The 19,339-nt window shown below is 39.2% G+C and overlaps 1 protein-coding gene across 4 annotated transcripts in view; it reads left to right on the forward strand.

The window, feature by feature from the left end:
• LOC131228533 (trigger factor-like protein TIG, Chloroplastic) overlaps positions 1-19,339 on the forward strand; it is a 55,048-nt gene that overhangs the window by 745 nt on the left and 34,964 nt on the right. For 3 of the 4 annotated variants that reach the window (XM_058224248.1, XM_058224244.1, XM_058224245.1), the window contains exons 2-4: positions 10,717-10,800; positions 12,858-12,986; positions 18,703-18,791. In XM_058224248.1, the coding sequence (XP_058080231.1) occupies positions 10,717-10,800; positions 12,858-12,986; positions 18,703-18,791 (302 nt within the window). The remainder of the gene's footprint in view (positions 1-10,716; positions 10,801-12,857; positions 12,987-18,702; positions 18,792-19,339) is intronic. The other variant, XM_058224247.1, reaches the window with a different exon arrangement.

Below are 19,339 nucleotides of genomic sequence, written 5' to 3' on the forward strand. Positions count from 1 at the left end.
TAAATAATTACATTTTATTAAGCCCATGTAAATGAATAGTTTGGTTGATTATTAGGCTAAACTAATCAACAGGTGGGCCATAAAAGTGGGCCCATGTTTTCGAAATACTTGTAATGTGGGAAAAAAACTTGAGGTGACAAATAAATCATGGTAGGGCCCACATAGCACCATCAGTAGTAGCCACTTTTAGCTGACTACTATGGTTTGGCTGCTGACGTGTTATGTGCGCCCCACTATGATGTTTTTTTTTTCATCCACACCATCTATCCATTATTTCAGATTGTTTTAAGTCATCAGCCCAAAAATGACGTACATCCAAATCTCAAGTGGACCACATCACTGAAAACACCGTTGATTGAACGCCCACCATTAAAAACTTCTGGTGGGCCACCAAACTGATATTTGTTTTTTCCCTTCATCCAGGTCTTTATGACCTAATCAACAGGTCGGATGTCAAATAAACATTACATTGGGCCTCGGGAGTTTTTTAATGGTGGACTTTCAATCATTACTGTTTTCTGTGGTGTAAGTCCACCTGAGATTTAGATATGCCTCATTTTTGGAATCAAGCCCTAAAACGATCCAAAAGAATGGATGAATGGCATGGACAAAAAAAATACAAGATGGTGGGCCCCACAGACCACCAGCCATTACCCTCACATCCTAGCCAAACTGCGTTTGTAAAACTTGACGCAAAAAAATAAAGGGGAAAACAAACAACAAAAAAATGACAGGGTTTTCCAACCTTGTTGGAGCTCGACGGGAGAGGGAGAAGGAGACCGGGAGAGGGAGAAGGAGACTGAGAGAGAAATGGAGACTGAGAGAGAGGGAGAAGGAGACTGAGAGAGGGAAATGGAGACTGAGAGAGAGGGAGATGGGGACATTGGAGGGGGATAAGGTGTTTATATAGATACAGGCTGCGATTCTTCCTAAAAATTTTGATTTCAAAAATTCTGAAAAACAATTCAAGTGCCTGTATCATTTTCGCCTCTTTCTCTTGTAAGAAAGTCACAGGTTGAGAGAAAGTTACCTGTGACTTTCCTCCCCCAAACACCAACTATAACAATTTCACCTGTAACTTTGTTACATTTTAAAAATGTTACAGGCATCCAAACAGGCCCTAAGTTTTGTATTTGTAATGAGGAAGTAATTATATCCCTTTTGAGCATAGTATAAAAAACTAGACCGAGTCAACTCGGCTCAAAGAGAATCTTGTCACGACTTGAGAAAAGCTTGATCGGGTCATGGCTCGTTCAAGACTCCAAAGAAACTTAAATCCTTTCGACGAAACTCTTGGAAATGCTCGCTAAAGACTTGACAATGTTTATATATTACTACATTTTAAGGAGTTGACGGTGAAATTTGACTATTGAACACATGAAATGACACTTTTCTCCTTTAGTTGGTTTTATAGAGATGCGATAAATTCTCACTTTGGACAAGATCCAAACGGCTTATTATGTGAGTCCCAAAATGGCCACATGCTCTAGACCGTCCACAATGGACCATCCATGGCATTTGATCTAAACCGTCCAAATAGTGGATCAAAGCTGTCCAAATGTTGTGGATAACCTTTTCTTGTGTTTACATAGGGGCAAAATGGGAATTTCTCATCTTTATAAAGTCAAGAGAAAAGTGTCATTTGATGTGGTTGACGGTCGATGGTCCCCTATAATGGTAAACTTTGATGGAATTTATGCAGACGATGTGGAAAAGGGAGGGAGATTATTTGGCGTATGGGAAAAAGAGTGTGTGGTTTATAAATGTCAAGAACTCTATTTTAAATTTTAAGCCGGAGAAATGCACTGGTCCTCTTGTAACACGGGTGCTCCTAGTTGCTTTGGGACACTTAAACAATCCAATGCATTGAGCTATTAGGTCCAACACACATTTGATGGGCTAGCAGGCAAATATCATGCTGATCTGACCAATGTTAACCATTTGATTAATGGCCTTTAATATGGATGGTCAAGACCATTTACACAAAAATAGGTCCAATCAACAATTTAATCCATTTATTTGTTAGGGTCCATCATGGATTGCTTGTAAATCTAAAGAATCGCTTTCATTGATCACTTTTGTATTGGAAAAAGGATGGCTATAAAAAAAAAAGGCCAAATCAAGGATCGATTGGATCATCCAATCAGTGAGATTTTTACATGCTAGTCCATATGTTATGGACTTAATGGACTGTTCATATTGATTGATTGACCAGACTGAGCAACTAAACCAATGAAGCTAGGAGCACTATAACTTATAGTGCTCTGGGAGCAATGAGGCAATTCTTTTAATTTGTACCAACAAAGCTGGGGGAAAAAAACTCGTCAGCTAACTCAAAAGGCCTTCCGAGTCGCCTTTAACTTTCAACTTTAAGTAGCCTTTAACTTTCAACTTTAACTATCCTTTTAACCTAATTGCAATTCGGAGCTTGGTCCTTCAATGTGAATACCAATAAAGGGATTTGCAATATGAATTAATTGCTTGATATGGAGCCTACATCTTTGCGCATAATGCATGGGTTTTCAACTTTGGCAAGTTGGTCCCTTGGATAACAAGTGGACTATTCCACCTAGGTCCTTTTAGGCCTTCCCCTTGCCCTTTCGGAGCCTTCAACTTAAATGAACTTACTCCTAACCAGTGCAGTTCTTGGTCTCTGTTGCACATGGCCAAACCCTTGAGTTCTATTTTTCTCATCTTAGTTTCTGTTGGTGATACTCCTATGTTCTGTTAAAGGCATCAATTCGTATCTATGTCCTTCCTCGTTTTGCCACTCATCCGTCTCAACATCCTCATTTCAGCTAGGCTCATCCTGTGAACATGTTGCTCCTTGACTAATGATGCAAACCCGAAAGGGAAAGCAAATAAATCAATAAGAAAAGATAGAGATTGCGGGAAAAGATCCAACAATCCTCTAGCCGAATGATAGAGATCACAAATGCAATCACTCTAGAGACCACTCCCCCTCCATTCAACAACATCTAGTCTTGAACTAGAGACCACTAACCACCCCCCCCTAAACAACTACCACAGAGAAAATAAGAGAATTTCATAAAGAGAATATTAATCAACTTGTCTTATTCCATAGGCCATAGGCCCTATTTATAATCAAACCTTACAATCTGTAATAACGATAGAATCTAAAAATCTGCGAAAATAAGAAAACACCTAAATAACAAAGCATTCTAATTAAGAAAATGCCTAAAATAAGAAGATCCTTAGATAGGAAAATATCTAAAATTATTCCCATGCCTAATATAAAGATATGAAAGAAAGAGAAAATTTTCTAATCTAGAGATTTAAAAGAAAAGAAAAGTAGAGATGAGCTAAAAAAGGAATGTAGGCATTTTCTTGTGCATACGTGCGGAGCATGCTCGCGTGAGATGTAGTCCTTTTCTTCAAATCTTGATCAATCGGCATGTGTGGCCATTTGGTTGCATCAATTCCACCTGTCTTAAAAAACAACTCGTCCTCGAGTTTAAATTGATAGTCATAATCTCCTGCAACGATCCTCATTTGTAGCGCATCTTCTTTGGCTTTGCTGGTCAAGACCTATACACCTAATGGGTCACTAGTGCATAATATGGTGTTGAAACACGAACCATCTTTTCTTTTTCTTCTTGTTGATCCTCCACGTTGTAGAAATCGATTGTGGCCCCTTCGTCACAACCCGCTTTCGATTTGCATACCTTGATTGATGTTGAGATGGTACTATTGTGTTGACGTCTATGGAGTTTGCCACAATGATTGTAGCACTATCCATCTCTTTGACCATCGGATCTTCCATATATGTTAAGCCTTTAGTCTCCTCAATTGGATCATCCATCAACTGATCTTTTGGTTTTACTTGAATTTCCTCTGATCTGACCATTGATCCATCAACCAGTCCAAAGGAGGATTGCTTTTGGGTTGCCACATTATCTATAACCATGTCATTCCTTGGAATGTTAGATAAACCATATTAAAGCCCATAAAGCTTTTCCTGTTCAATCAAGGGCTCAAAGAAAGCTTTCACGAACTCTTTGAGTTCCTTGAATTCATTTGCAATATCTTCCTTGGATGCTTTAAGCTCCTTCTTGACCTCCTGCTAGTTTACTTCTGCATCTTTTGAATATTCATAGGCGTCACTGACATTTTCGTACGATATGATGCTTTTGGATAATTGACATGTGGGGAGGGGTGTTGAAAGGAATCATCATAAGGCACATATGAAAATGGGTATGACTCAAGGTGACATGAATGGCGATCTTAATCATTAAAGTAATTCGGATAAGAATAGCACAATGGATATGGAAAGGCATTGGAGTCCGATTAGGGATAATTGCACGACACATGAGAACATCTTCTTATCCATGACATTTTTTTTTTTCCAGTTTCCCAAGAGCGGAACTTGCTCTGATACCAATTTAATGCAAACCCGAATGGTGAAGTAAATGGATTAATAAGAAAATTAAGAGATTGTGGGAAAAGACCCAACAATCCTCTAGCCGAATGCTAGAGCTCACAAATGCAAGACTGTGAGCAAGCTCAACAATCCTCTAGTCTTGAACTAGAGACCACTCACTGTCCTTTCAACAACTACCGTAGAGAAAATAAGAGAATTTCATAAAGAGAATATCAATCAGCTTGTCTTATTTCATAGGCTATATGATGCAGAACATGAAAATTAAAACATGCTATGCAAGATTCTAGGCTTTATATCATACTAGTTCAGAAATAATCACACAAAATTCCACATCCCACATAAAGTCGAGCACTCAACAAAGCGAATCTATGCGGGTCCAGGCCTACGCATGCTAGGGCTGGATCAATTAAAATTATAGACCAAACAATGCTCAAAAGAGAATAGATTCAGCCACACATGCACAAGAATATTTTCCCCAATCCAAGGGATTCACAAGTTTTAATTCGGGAAACCCTAGGGTTGGAAAAAGGGCAAAGAAATTGGAAGTTTAAGACAATCTAGGGTTAGGGTTAAGGAAATCAGGTAAGAGAGGAGTGAAAGAGAGGAGAGTGTGAACCTGAAGCCCGCACGTGCGTGTGGACAGCAGGCCACGCCTGACGCACATGAGTTGAGGGCTGTTCGCACGTGCGTGGGGCCCACGAACCCAAAAACCCCTCCTTGGGGCTGGTCGGCTAGGGTTGGGGTACAAACCCCCCAAGTTTCGGCCCGATCCGACATACGGTCCGTGCGTGGTGCTCTGTCGAAGTTTCAGCCCTCCTACAGGACTAAATTCCGGAAATCTGCCGTAGAGAAGGAACGGTTGCAAAATAATGATGGATTTGTAGGTTGAATGGCTGTGGAAAAAGGGGGCTATGGATGGGAGAAGGTGAGAGCGAATCGGGATGTGTGTGGCTTTGCACCACGGTAGTTAGCCCTTCGAAGAAGGGATGGTTTCGCACCCAATTGGATTTTCACAACTCGGAGAGGAGCAGGAAAACGTAGAAATTTTATTCAATCTTCAATGAAAAAAAACCTACAATGGGTTGCTTATTTATAAGAAAAACATATATCTCAAAAGCCGCGCCATGTGCGCATACTATTGCTTAAAGACAAAGTAATAAAAAATAACAACTAATCAATGCAATTTAAACTGTTCATGATGTTCTTAATAACAGTAATAAGCAAAACTCAAAGTCCTAGGTCACCTAGGGTAGTGGGCCACGATCATAAGATCCAATGATGGGATCCACATGATGATTAGGGCCTCCCCAAGGAACCATAACACAGTCCTCTAACTAGGAGGCCCTCCATGGATGTCGCCATTGATCCAAATTGAAGGTGGGGCCCTCCTCCTTGCGTACGTGCGTAAGGGGGGCGTGCGTGTGCGCGAGATGTCCCCATCACTATAGGCCTTATTTATAATCAAACCTTACAATCTGTAATAAAGGCTATAGAATCTAAAAATATGCGAAAATAAGAAAACACCTAAATAACAAAGTATTCTAATTAAGAAAATGCCTAAAATAAGAAGATACTTAGGTAAGAAAATTTTTAAAATTATTCCCATGCCTAATATAAAGATATGAAAGAAAAGGGAAATTTCCTAATCTAGATATTTAAAAGAAAAGGAAAGTAGAGATGAGCTAAAAAAGGAATGTGGGCATTTTCTTGTGCACGCATGCGGAGCGTGCTCGCGTGAGATGTGGGCTTTTTCTTCAAATCTTGATCAATCGGCATGTGTGGCCATTTGGTTGCATCAATTGCCCAACATTCTAACCCTAAAAAATATCCTTGATGGAACCAAATATTAAACTTTTAATTTGGGGCCTATGGATAGATGAGTAAGAAGAGTAATAAAATAGTCATCCGCATTCAATTGAAAAGGGTCCCAATATTGGTTGTTCAGGATCTTCAATCTGATAGGCACTCTCCATCAACGGTGGAACTTGAAAGACCTATTGTATTGATTATTGAACCACGGACCCACTTGTTAGGATTGAAAACACATATATGGCTTGCAATTGCAATTTGGTCAATTCCATTTAGTTGAACTAGTTATTTCAAATCTACAATTTAATTCAACTGTGCATCCAAACACAGCATGAATTATTTCTATGGGTTGTGATTTTGCAAGACGAAAAATGACAAGAAACAAGCATTCCAGTGTAAGGTTCTCTAATTTTTCTTACCCATTGAAATCAAGGTTTTCTTCAACTGCGTTACAGTCTAATAATGTCTACCCCCCTAAACTACTAAGACAGTTATAACAGCTATTATTACTGAAACCGTTTGGGGTCCAATTTCTGCATTTCTCATGGACATGGGACTGTCCCTTGCATCTAGAAAGCATACATGTGGTCCATGTGGTTGAGATATGAAGCATTCATTAGGTGTCCCTACCAACGAGGAGCTGAAGCTCATAAATCTCACTGATCAGTTATGATCTTCAAAATATGGACCATCTGCCATAGGGCCCACTTGATGAATGGTCTGGATTTCTCATACTGATGCCTGCATTTCATACAGCTTTTGGATGTTAGACAGAGAATTTTGTGGCCCAGATGGACACAATCTTTCCTTATTTTTCGTGAGACATCATGATTCATTAGGCCCCTTCACAAACCGAGCCGGCAAAGTCTCGTGCTGGAGTGCTCACATTTTTCAGCTGTTAACGCTGGAATTCATTAGCTTTTATAATTATTGAAACGAAAAATAACTTGAATAACAAAAAAACATCATTATGTCACTCAAAAGCTTCGTAATGGCTGTTGTCACATGTGATGCCCTGAATACCTATATTGGTTTTAGCTTTGGTAAGTAGGGTGGTTTTGGATGTCCATGTCTGACCATAAGATTTTGAACAAATCAAATTTCATTAAACCTTATTCCACCGTAACCACATCTGATTTCCAGTGGATCCAGTCACTCATGTGATCCAATGGGTGCCCACTTAGGTCTTCTGTGATACATGTGTGGATTTTGGTTTGACTGCATCATTCTGACACTGGTAGAGTATCATAGTTTTTTATTTTTTTCTCAGAAATAGCAGTGTGATATTTCATACACATGCACTGAGCAATTGTACTGGTGCATACTTGCAACTCTAATTAAACCATCTAAATTGTGGAGCCCACTTTAAAGAGGCTACAAATAAAAGTATACACTGAAATGGTGTCCAAACTTTGGCTATTCATGGACATTTAATGGATGGTATAGGTAAAAATAGTTGAGGCTGAATTCAATAACAAATTTCAATTAATCAGAGGTCAGGGTTACTCAACTAGTTTGGGTTATGACCATTGCAGTGTAGCATTCACCCCTCTAGAGCATCAGGCACAAGCTATTATGAAGGGAAGATAAAGAAATAGCAACAAAACTGATTTAATACTGTTACTTATACCTTTTTACTAAAATCCTAGAAAAAATTAACTAATTTCTAGTGAAAATAAAAAAATGTAACAAATCCTTGAAAACATTAATTAAGTTTACCACTAAACATTAATTAATTTTAATGTTTAGTGAAAAATAACTTGTAGTGTAAGCTAAATAGCATGTAACATAGACTATGTAGTGTGTAGCGTATGCAAATTTGAGTGTAGCATGGGCTACATGTGACTTAAGCCATTTTCATGAGCTACGAAGTGTGGAGGTTAAGCGATGCTATGTAGTGTAAGCTATTTAAAACATTGGTTGTGACCTACTGACAGTGAGTCGTGTGATTTGAGTAGTTTAGTTGAATTACATATGTGCCGCATGTATAGTTCTAGGGTGCATGTGTATGAACCATCAACTCTGCCACAGTAACAAATAGCTATTGATTACTGTTCGCATCCATCTCAGTTAACTAGAAAGTTGTCAATTGAGTGCATACAGCCAACATGTCATGTGTATACAACATCTTGGCTGCTGAAAAGGTATACAACTTTGAAGATCATTACAGGCAATAATTAGGCCGGTCCATTCCTTGGGTGGGCCACACCATGAGAACGGTAGAAAATAGTCAATTGCCGATGGATTGACTCAGTGCATACACATTGCCCACTTGATGTGTGGATCAGCTGATTTTTTGTGCTCAAAGATCTTCAAGGTGGGTTGTACCTTTTCAGTGGCTTGGATGCTGTAACATGTGATGCTTGGGTTGGATGTTTTTAATGGATGGTTACTTTCTAGTCCATTGAGATGGATGAAGTCTGAACACTCCTTAAAAAAAGTATTTCTTGGGTCAATAGTTTAGGAGAATGGAGAGATTGAGAAGGTGTTGCTCATAGAATTAGAACTGAGTGGATGAAGTGGAGATGTGCCTCTAGAGTTTTATGTGGTTACTTACCACATGCTAATGAAACTGAAGGGAAAATTTTATAGGATAGCTATAAGAGCAGCCATGATTTATGTGACAAAATGTTGGGCAGTCATGAAACAACATGTTCATAGGATGAGCGTAGTGGAAATGAGAATGTGGAGACGGATAAGTGGCAAGACTAGGAAGAATAGAATTGGGAATGAATGCGTTCGAGGAAACTTAGGAGTAGCAACAATAGGTAATAAGATGCGGTAAAGTAGACTTAAATGGTTTTTCCATGTGCAACAAGACCAAGAATTACACCTTTAAAAGGAGTGAGTTGGTTCAAGTTGAAGGCTTTAGAAGGGCAAGGGGAAAGTTAGAAAAAAAAAAAAACAACAACATCTGTGGAGGTAGTAAGAAAAGACTTGACAATCTATAGTTTTACTAAGGATGGATGCGTGATAGAGTGGAGTGACATAACAGGATTCGTGTAACTTGTCCCAGTTAGTTGGGATAAGGTTTTGATGATGATGATGATCAGTGATGATAATAGTGCATGAAGCTTTGCATAACATCCTCAGGTTTTCAATTCTGACAAGTAGGACCATGGTTTTGTAACCCAAAGTGCCAAAACACTGATATAGTGTGCCCCGCAACAGATAAACCATGCCCCTAAATCTCCCAGATTACAAGACCAGCCCCAATCTTTGGACTTTTTAAATTTAATATGGATGGTTGTTGTATTTTCTTTTTTCAATTGTCTAGTTTCACACCACAAATCCAAAGGTTACGATTGTCCTATTGTGGAGAATTTATGCACATGATCCATCACGGCAAGACACAACAGACCAGTGGTCTGGATTACTGAAACATGGGCCTCGCACATCGAATTGAGATCTTGGTTGAGTAACTATCCAAACAGGAAATTTAAACTATAGTATGAGAGCCCGATTTTATTTAAGACATCCAAACATGTGAACTTTACATGAATAAGCAAAACTGAACTTCTAGATAAATCCGGTTTTCAAGAATCTTGCATCCAATCTAGCCCTAGAAGATACATTATGAATATGGTTATGGGTACGGGATGCAGCGGTACAGGGCAGCAGCTGTATGCATTACTTTTCATAATTATTTACTATATACTCTGCAGTAAAATATCTACAACACTGTTATATTTTGAATGTTTTGTAAACACATATGACAAAATGAGGTTTTCCATGCATGCAGTCCACATGCAAACACCAATATGGCACGCATGTGCAAGATCTGAGCTTTCCATCAGGTATGCCAGCCTGCTAATCAGGATGTTTAACTCCTAAGGTGGGTGATAATGTACAGAACAAATGGAGGTTTAAATGTTTTTCCAGCCATTAATTTGTTTTTTTACACTGGCCTGGTTGGGGAGTGCAATGGTGTGCTTTTTAGGCCAAAAAGATCTGAACAGTGTGGCCCATCTGATAGAAAGGTTGGTTCTTGCATGCGTGCTATATAATTATGTGTGCTAGAATGTGGATGACAGGGTTTGACATGTGTGGGCTTTGCAAACTTATGAATTCAATATGAAAAACAGAGATGAATATTGTATCTTGCACAGTTTGGATCTTTTAGCTCATAACAAAATTTCAAGATCTCAGTAAAATAGAAATACTGTCGCCATGTGTTGGAAGGACTCCAATACTGATTTCTGTATCCAAGTCTTTTCGGAACTGTCATGTCGTGCTAGCATTTCTTTCGTAGCAGGGTATCTTACTAATGGCTGTGGTAGCATCTGTTCTACCTTACAGGGTTTGCTGTTATAGAAGCATCATAATGAAATGATGTAGCGTCACTACTGTTAGGGACACTAATAACATCCATCATAAAAACCATGGAACTGAAGAGAGCCAATGCGGTTTTATTAAATCTTCTTTTTTTACCAGATTCTGTTTTCTTGCATCTGGTATTCTCTCCGTGTGCAGGTTAGGCTAAGAGTGGGTTTCTCTCTGTGCAGGTTAGGCTAAGTGTGGAAGTTCCTCCAATTGTATGCCAGGATTGTTACAAGAGGGTCTTGGACGAGTTCTCAAAACAGTCGAAGGTATTATGGGACTAATATCCACTGTGTTTCATCAAATAGAACTGTTTTCTTTTCTTTTGTTAGGAATTATATTATAGTCTAGGAGAATAATGTGGATCCTACTTATTCATGCATTCACAGTACATGTTAGTCAATTTAATATGTTGGAAATGCTGCCCCACTTTGGGATGGTCACAACATAAAAATACACTAGTCGGATGATCTTGACCCTCAATTTGTGTATTGGGTTTCGACCCATGATTGTTATAGTTTTAATGGTCCATTGGTTTGCTCCTGATTGGACGATGAGGATTATTTGATCAATTTGTTTTTCTTTTTTTGGGCTCCATAGTGAGGCTCGTGATTTGGATGGCCATGAGTAGCATTCAGGTATGCTACACAAAGAATTTATGTGTGCATGAGTATGATCCACTAGACTTTAACATAGCATGATATAAAACCTCTGCTTCTTCTTTTGAGCCATTATTATTTGGCCAACACCATAGTTTGGCTGTTGTTGTTTGCAAAAAAATAATCTAGAGGGTCAATAATTGTATAAGGGTGTGGGCTCCCTTAGGGCTGGGTTGCCTTGTATTAGTATATTTTTTCATTTTCATTTCTTTTCCTATGATGTCTTTCCTTTCTTTTGCCCTTGTGGCCTCAATAAAGTCAGTATCTTTCGAAAAAAGAAAAAAAATGATCTAGTTGTTTGAATGAGGGGAAAATGGCACACAATTTCATCATTGTTTATAGGAAATCTATTGTGAGTGTCTGTCTGATTATTGATACTATCGAACTGGTAGACACCACATGGATGGAAGACAGCTAGATGATTCTGACAAATGGATACTCCTGGCCATCTGTCTATGTGAATTTTACCTTTGAACATATTGCTGTTCCATTGCTCATGTTGTCTTCACTGGCAATGTGCAGTCGCCCAATCAGTTGGATTATAATCATCCAATCATTTTGGTCTTTGGGCTATGGTCCATCTGCAGGGTGGCTCACTGGATCAATGGTTCTGATGACATACGTGTGCCTCCTGCATGATGGAGATTCTGGTGACTGTTACTCACCCTAACATTTTAACTCCCCTTTGCCACTTGCAGCGGCCTTTGTCATGTACTCTAAAAGGATCACCATTAGTCAACCATAGAGGAACTTTAGAGCTGTACACGAGTCGAACTGAGTCGAGCTTGGCACAGCTCGGCTCGACTTGGCCAGCAGCTAACCCCAGCTCGAACTCAGCTCGGCTTGGCCAGCAGCTAACCCCAGCTAGAACTCGGCTCAGCTCGGTCTTCGAGCCTGACTGGCTAGCTCAGCTTGGTTCGGTCAGCACCTCGGGCCAGTTTGAGCCGAGTTCGTGCCTGTGAGATATTTTCTCAAACATATATAATGCATCTTCAATCTCTCACAGAATGCAAAATAGTGACAATACCTCACAGGTATTTCATCAAACACTCAGCAAGTAGCATAAAAAACAAGATATGAGGGCAGTTCTATAGTGTAAAGTTTTTTTTTTTTTTCTTTTTTGAATAGTGATTTGTTTCGTATCCATTCCTTACTCGCCACCAGCCGATTCTGCGGAGAATGTACGCATCCAAAACAACACTTCGTTGAGTCATTTCATCAAACACTTTGCGAGTAGTGTCAAGATAAAAATAACCGAGTCACTGAGTCGATTTGAGTTGAGGCTCGAGCCGAGTTGAGTCGAGCTCAGGCAAGCTCAAACTCGGCTTGAAATTTTTTCGTGCTCCAAAAACCAGCTCAACTCGGTCTGAATCCAATTTTGATCCGAGGCGAGTCGAGCTTTTTCCGAGTTGAGTCGAGCCGAGTGAGCTGACCGAGCTAACTCGACTTGTGTACAACTCTACTCGGTCATTCTGTTAGCTATCTTCTTTAGTGTGATTATTTTATGTTTTCACTCACATCCCTCACTTCGGAAGCTGGCTTGACGTTTGTCACTAGAAGTTTCTGAAAGTCGAATTACTTAGAAATCAATTTGTCTGTTACTTAGAGATAGCTTCTTGTTTGTTTTGGTCTTTAATATCATGTAACAAGCAGTCTCATGTATCCAGGTCCCTGGATTTCGACCGGGAAAGAAAGTTCCAGAGAATATCCTTTTAAATTATATAGGTGAACAACACGTGAAAAGGGCTACCATCGAGTCTATTTTGAGGAGGACCCTTCCCCATGCCATGTCTTCGGTATGTAAAATGAATTATTAAATTACTTCTATTTCACATGTCTTTTATACAAGCTACATCTATGTCTTATTAATGCAATTGGATCTCAGTTTCAATTTGTTAGTTACATGTAAGAATCTAGACTGTAATAGTACAAGTTATTATTAACAGCATGTAGAATCAGGCATTTTAGGGCATCCACAATGAGCTTGGGAGTCATACAATCATTTTTTAATTTATTTGTCTCATACTCATTTGTTCATTTTTCTTATTTCATGTGATGAGTTACATTCCCTTTAGTTAGCCCTAAAGAAAGCCTTGAGTTGCTGGATCTTCAAGCTAATGTCTACCTTAAGTAGGCCTCATTCTGTATCAGAGTGATGCCAAAAAAGGAAAAAAAGGAAAAAAAGTAAAAAGAAAAAATCATTGCTGCAAAAGAGAGGTCTTGTTGTTGAAGTGACAAAACCATAGAAGTATCTCACAGTCCTAACTCTTAAACCTGTTTCTGTCTCTCACGGTGTTTTTGGAAGGGAGGCAGCCTACCCATCTGAAGACGAAAAGCATATCTTCTTGACGTTCCATATTTATGATCAAGCTTAGCTGAAAAATATTGCTCATAGTCATAGGATTGCAATGGTAAAATCAATCTATAGGGCTGAGAACTGGGCACATCAAGAACCTCATTTTTCTAGTAAAAATTTGAATGTATGCTACACTGTTGCAAATATCGCAGCTCACTTTTGTTCCAAGTCAAAATTTTGGAATCCGGATAATAGAGTGGCAACTTTCTTAAAAGAAAATCTCAATCGGGACAGTAAATACATCAATGTAAGTGGCCAACAGTCAGAAATGCCATTTTCTAAAGATACAATATATCAAATAACCTACATACAAAGGATGGGCCAGTCCTATTTGAATTTAGCACCATTTGAAAATGGCAGTGACTCATCCTCACACATGTCACGGATGTATAGCTATCCAAACCATTCAAATTGCGAGTCCCATTGTGGATGGAGCATATCTCTAAATCACAATGATCAAGCAATCTTAATAATCTAATTAGTGGCTACAAAATGGATGGTGTAAAGTAATGAGTGGCCCAAATTCAAAGGGAAAAACCTTATGGTTAATACTATCTTCGCAGTATAATTTTATGGCTATGCTCCATCCACAGTTGGTTCAGCAGTTTGGACATCTTAACTGCTGTACAACTATGCCATGTGTATGATGGAAGAGTTAGCACCACTTTTAAAATGGTGGTAAACTGACATAGGTGTCTAGCCCATGAAAAATATATACCTAGAAATTAAGCATAATACAAACAAGCTGTTACATGTTGCCATGTATGATTTCTAAAATTCCCTAGCCTATGGATCAAAATAAATGCTAAAGATGTATGGTGGACATTTGACATCTAGAGATGTCCCATTTCTGCTGGCTGTGGTTACCTTTGGAAAAAGGTTATAGCCAATAGGTACAGGAAATTAGTAAGGGATTGGACTTTGGGTGATGTGATAAGGGAATGGGGCTATTTTATTTAGAATTCCATATCTATATTCGGAGATGGGTTGAGAGGAGTTGGTGAAATCTTTGCTAAAGGCTCAAGGTTCAAAATTGGAACGGGAGGTAGAATTCAGTTTGGGGAAGCTCTTTGGCTGGGAGAAGCTGTTCTGGTGTCATGTTTCCTTCTTCTGTACTCCCTTTTGGAAAGAAACATTCTCATCAAAGACTACTATGAAGTCCTAGGGGAGCAGATTGGTGTGGTGCATGCCCTTTAGAGAGATCTGTTGGACTTTGAGTTTGATGATTTGGCAATCATCAAGCGCCAAACGCCAAACAATTGTTTGGGCTACAAGATGGAAATTGCGGACCTAGCTACAATTAGGGGTGCACACGGGTCGGTTTGGTCCGGTTCTGGGGTAAAACCGGAACCGAACCGTTCCTAACGGTTCTGAGATTTTTGGAACCTAATCGGTTCCACGGTTCTGGCTTTTTAAAAAATTTAACAAAAGACCCTTTGCAATTTTCTCAGTGTGGCCCACTCCACATTCAAATCGTCGATCTGTACTGTCCATTGTGTACAGAAGGGAGATTTAACCCTTGGCAATGTGGCATTCTGAAACCATGCAGGCTGTTGTAGAATTATGACCGTTGAACATGAAATGGACGGCGGAGTAGATAAGCTCATGGGCCATCCTGATTTTGCTCCAAAAGCACTCTATTCCTGATGGTTTTTCGTCCTCAATCTCATGAACGGAGTAGATTTTCCAAAAGACTTCAGTAAGTGGGCCACTAAATGTCACAGAGTCGACGTACGTCAACTCTATTGAAAACAGAGCTTCCGTCCTTTTGTTGTGGGCCACCATCATGCAGGAAGAGATGGATCTGAACCGTTCATCAGGTAGAGGGGGTAGAATCCATTAAAACCATGTTGAGCTTTCTTAGCCGTATACATCCTCGTGATCTCTACAACGATCGAAAGAAGGCCGTCTGACTGCTTTTAAGGCTTGATTATTCAGGTGGGCCATATCATCATATGATTAAAGCTCACCATTCACGGTCCAAATTCCAAGAGGAAGATAATGGACGGTGTGGATCTGGGCCACGGTTCAACGGATCGGGTCTACGGTTCGGTTTGTTTCCTTCTTCTGTACTCCCTTTTGGAAAGAAACATTCTCATCAAAGACTACTACGAAGTCCTAGGGGAGCAGATTGGTGTGGTGCATGTCCTTTAGAGAGATCTGTTGGACTTTGAGTTTGATGATTTGGCAATCATCAAGCGCCAAACAATTGTTTGGGCTACAAGATGGAAATTGTGGACCCACCCAGCTACAATGATAAGAAGTAGTTGTGTGAAGGTAAGGACTAGAACTGGGCACAGGGCGACTCGACTCGTCCGACTGGTTCAGACACAACTAGACCCGAACCGAATGGGTGAGTCAGTCCGAACCAACTAGGCTTTGCGCAATCCGAACTCAAACCGAGTCGAGTTCGAGTTACCTAGTAACTCGATCCGAAACTAGATCCGGTCAGACTCGACTCGATTTGAAACCGATTCGACTCGGATTCAGGTATATTTATAATATAAAAAACCCTAATTTTTAAGTATCTCTAACCCCTACCCGATCCCAAGGTCTCTCTCTCCTCCATCCTCCTCTTCCAAGCCTAGCAACCACCCACCACCATCACCACCCTCCTCTCTCTCTCTCTCTCTCTCTCTCTCTCTCCCTCCCTCCCTCTTCCAAACCCAACAGCCACCCACCACCATCACCACCCTCCTCCTCCTCCTCTCTCTCTCTCTCTCTCTCTCTCTCTCTCACTCACTCCTCTCCCCTCCCTCCCTCCCTCATCTCTTGATCCGAATAGGTGCCAACTCGAACCAACTCGGTACTTTTGACTGGATCGGACTCGGTTTGGATTAGTCTAGGCCAGACCCAAACTCGGATCAGTTCAAGCATGCTGGACTCGGTACCGAGTCGAGTCGAGTTTGGGTCAGACCTATTTTAAAACCGAATTGAGTCGGGTCAGCCCTAACTTGGTCCGACTCGACTCGATGCCTAGCTCTAGTAAGGACTTTGAATTCATATCACCAGATGATAAATATGAAGATCCTTTTTCTGTTAAAGCTCGTACAAAGCTAACCGCTCATGTTATATGGAAGAATGAAAGCCTGTGGATTGGTGCTTTATGGAGACCCAAGAAAGAGAACTTGGATCATGAAGTATGCCTTCACAATCAAATATCAATGAAGCCGATGATAAATCCAGGTGATGTGAAAGAGTTTGAATCATAAGCTTAGTGCAAATGTCTTCCACAAACACAACAATGCAAACGCAAGTACGAGTTCTTTCGAACTAGGGAGTGATGCAGTCAGATTTTTGTCATCTGGACTTTGGGCTAATCCTTCAAGCATCAAATGATGTTGAGATGCAATTTACCTATCCTTCAAGCATCAAATGATGTTATCTTTCAAAAAAAAAAGGCATCAAATGATGTTGAAATGCAATTTACCTATCCTTCAAACATCAAACGATGTTGAAATGCAATTTACCTATCCAACTGGCCCAATATTTTGTGATTTTGATGATGTTTATGTGATTAATGGCCAAAAAAAATGAGGTCTTTTTTGCTAAGGTTACATGGAATAGATTCCTTGGTTATTTCAGATGCGTTGGGTGATGCTGGAATCCATTGGCGAGCTGTTTCTAGCATGGCATGATGGAACTGTGATCAAAGTGGGAAGGAAGTGGGGAGACTATCTCTTCTAGCTGGTCTATGGGCAATATGGGCAGAGACAAATGAAAGATGGTTCCAAAAAAGTGTCAAGCAGCCCGAGGTGGCCTTTTGTAGAGATTATTTGGGTGTTGTTTTTGGGTAGATTGCATTTAATTTCAAGTCGAATGTGTTGGGTTTTTTGGGTCATTCTGGCCTCTTTGTTTTTCCTCCCCCCCGCTTCTCCTGCGCGCACGCTTTTTCTGGGGTAGATCTCTATTCTATGCCTTACCAATAAAATCGTCACCTTTCAAATAATAATAATAATAATAATAATAATGAGGTGTTAATGTGTGTGATGGGATGTGAAGGGGTTTTAGTCATTAATATAATTTTTATTTAGAATAAATGGGTAGGATTAGATTAAGTCAAGGGCTAACATTAACAGGGTTTCTTGGGTGTTTTTTTTTTTTTTGTCTTCTAAAAATTATGTGAGGATGATAATTAATTTGAATGTAATTGAATTTGAGTAATATCTTCTTTGTTTGTGGATCAAGTTTTGTCTATGGATTCAGACCTTGATTCGTGAATTCAATTTATTTATCCTATTGTTGGTTTTGTGCTTCATAGCTTTATTCAAATATCTCTGGCATTTTTCTGATGTGATTATTCTGCATGAATTGGTGGATCTGAATTTGCTACACCGGGTATCATTGGCATCCATTCATGTCTTTGGAGGATTTAAGTTATTTTGCACTGGAGGAAGAACCACTTCAGTTGAGGATTGTATTCCTTTTACTGCACCTCTAGTTTAAGTATGTAGACTATTGACTCAATCTGCTTATATCCTCACCCAATTCACTGTTTACTTGCTGTGATTGAGATTTATTTATTTATTCTTATTTTTTTAAATACGTGTTTTTATTTTTGGCAACGGGCATTTAGTACAAAGGAAACTCTGCTGCTCTAGTTTCCATTTTCCTATTAAAAGAAAATTTGGAAGAAATGTATATATTCTTTTCACATGACAATTTCTCATTCAAATGTAGCAACTTGCTGTTGTTTGGATTTTGTCTAAGCTAAGTGTTAGTCCTGCATTGAATATTATGTCAGATGGATAATAGCATAAGGTGTTCACTTTTGAGGTACTAGAGGTTGATGATGTGCATCAAACGAGCTTTGCTGGAGAATTTTTGAAACTTCTTTTCAGCAATATATACGCATAACATCATAAAATAAATGTCATCTATGATAATTGAAGGTTATGGCCTGTTGATTCTTTGCTCGCAATTTTCTGACAAACTAGAATCTTATTTCTTGATGTTGATATAATAATCTGGAAATAGACACCCTGTTAAAGATAGTCTATCACCTTTTTCGTAATGACGATTTTGGGATTTAGGGATGCTTGTGTTGTATTTGTCACAAAATTCATTGTTGCCTTACATAAAATGTGAATATCAGATGAAGTAAAGTACGTTTGGTATGCAACAAGCTGCTCTTTTGATAAACTTTGTTTTCTTAGGTTGAAGGAAGGGCCTTGAAAGATTCAGTTCAAATTGGAACTAAATTTTCTGAGATGGATGAAGATTTTTCCCCTCAAGATTTTCTCAGGTTACTCTCAACTCTTTAAGATATTCGACCATTTCATTATGTTTTATTACATGCTTTAACTTTTTGGAGATTTTCATTGATGGCAAGACGAGAGATGTAGCCACACTTTGATGGCAACCTCTGTTTATTAAAAATTTGAGAAGCAACATATCAGTGACACAGTAGAAAACTTATCTATTTGAAATTATGCCAAATTTTCATGCATTTATCACTTTAGACAAAAATGTCATGTTAACAAAGGATCAAAAGGTTGATAGGATGTGGATTATTATGCTAGCAAGCCAACAGGTTCTATCATGCATGTCATCTTATTATGTTATTACCATTGTTATTGTTGTGCATGTGTTGTTAATGAATCATAGAAACTTTGATAAAAAAAATCCAGAGAGAACTAGGAAGTCATCAACTAACATTCGCCTCTCTTAAAACATTACTAAAAGATGCCATTTAACTGGGAAGAAACATTCTGAATATCACCGAAGATAGAGGAGAGTCTCCATCGCTCCAGCTTCTACAAAGACACCTAGTTATCTTACTCCACTTGCTAT

Source organism: Magnolia sinica, chromosome 16, assembly GCF_029962835.1.
Source record: "Magnolia sinica isolate HGM2019 chromosome 16, MsV1, whole genome shotgun sequence".
Classification (NCBI taxonomy): Eukaryota; Viridiplantae; Streptophyta; class Magnoliopsida; order Magnoliales; family Magnoliaceae; genus Magnolia; species Magnolia sinica.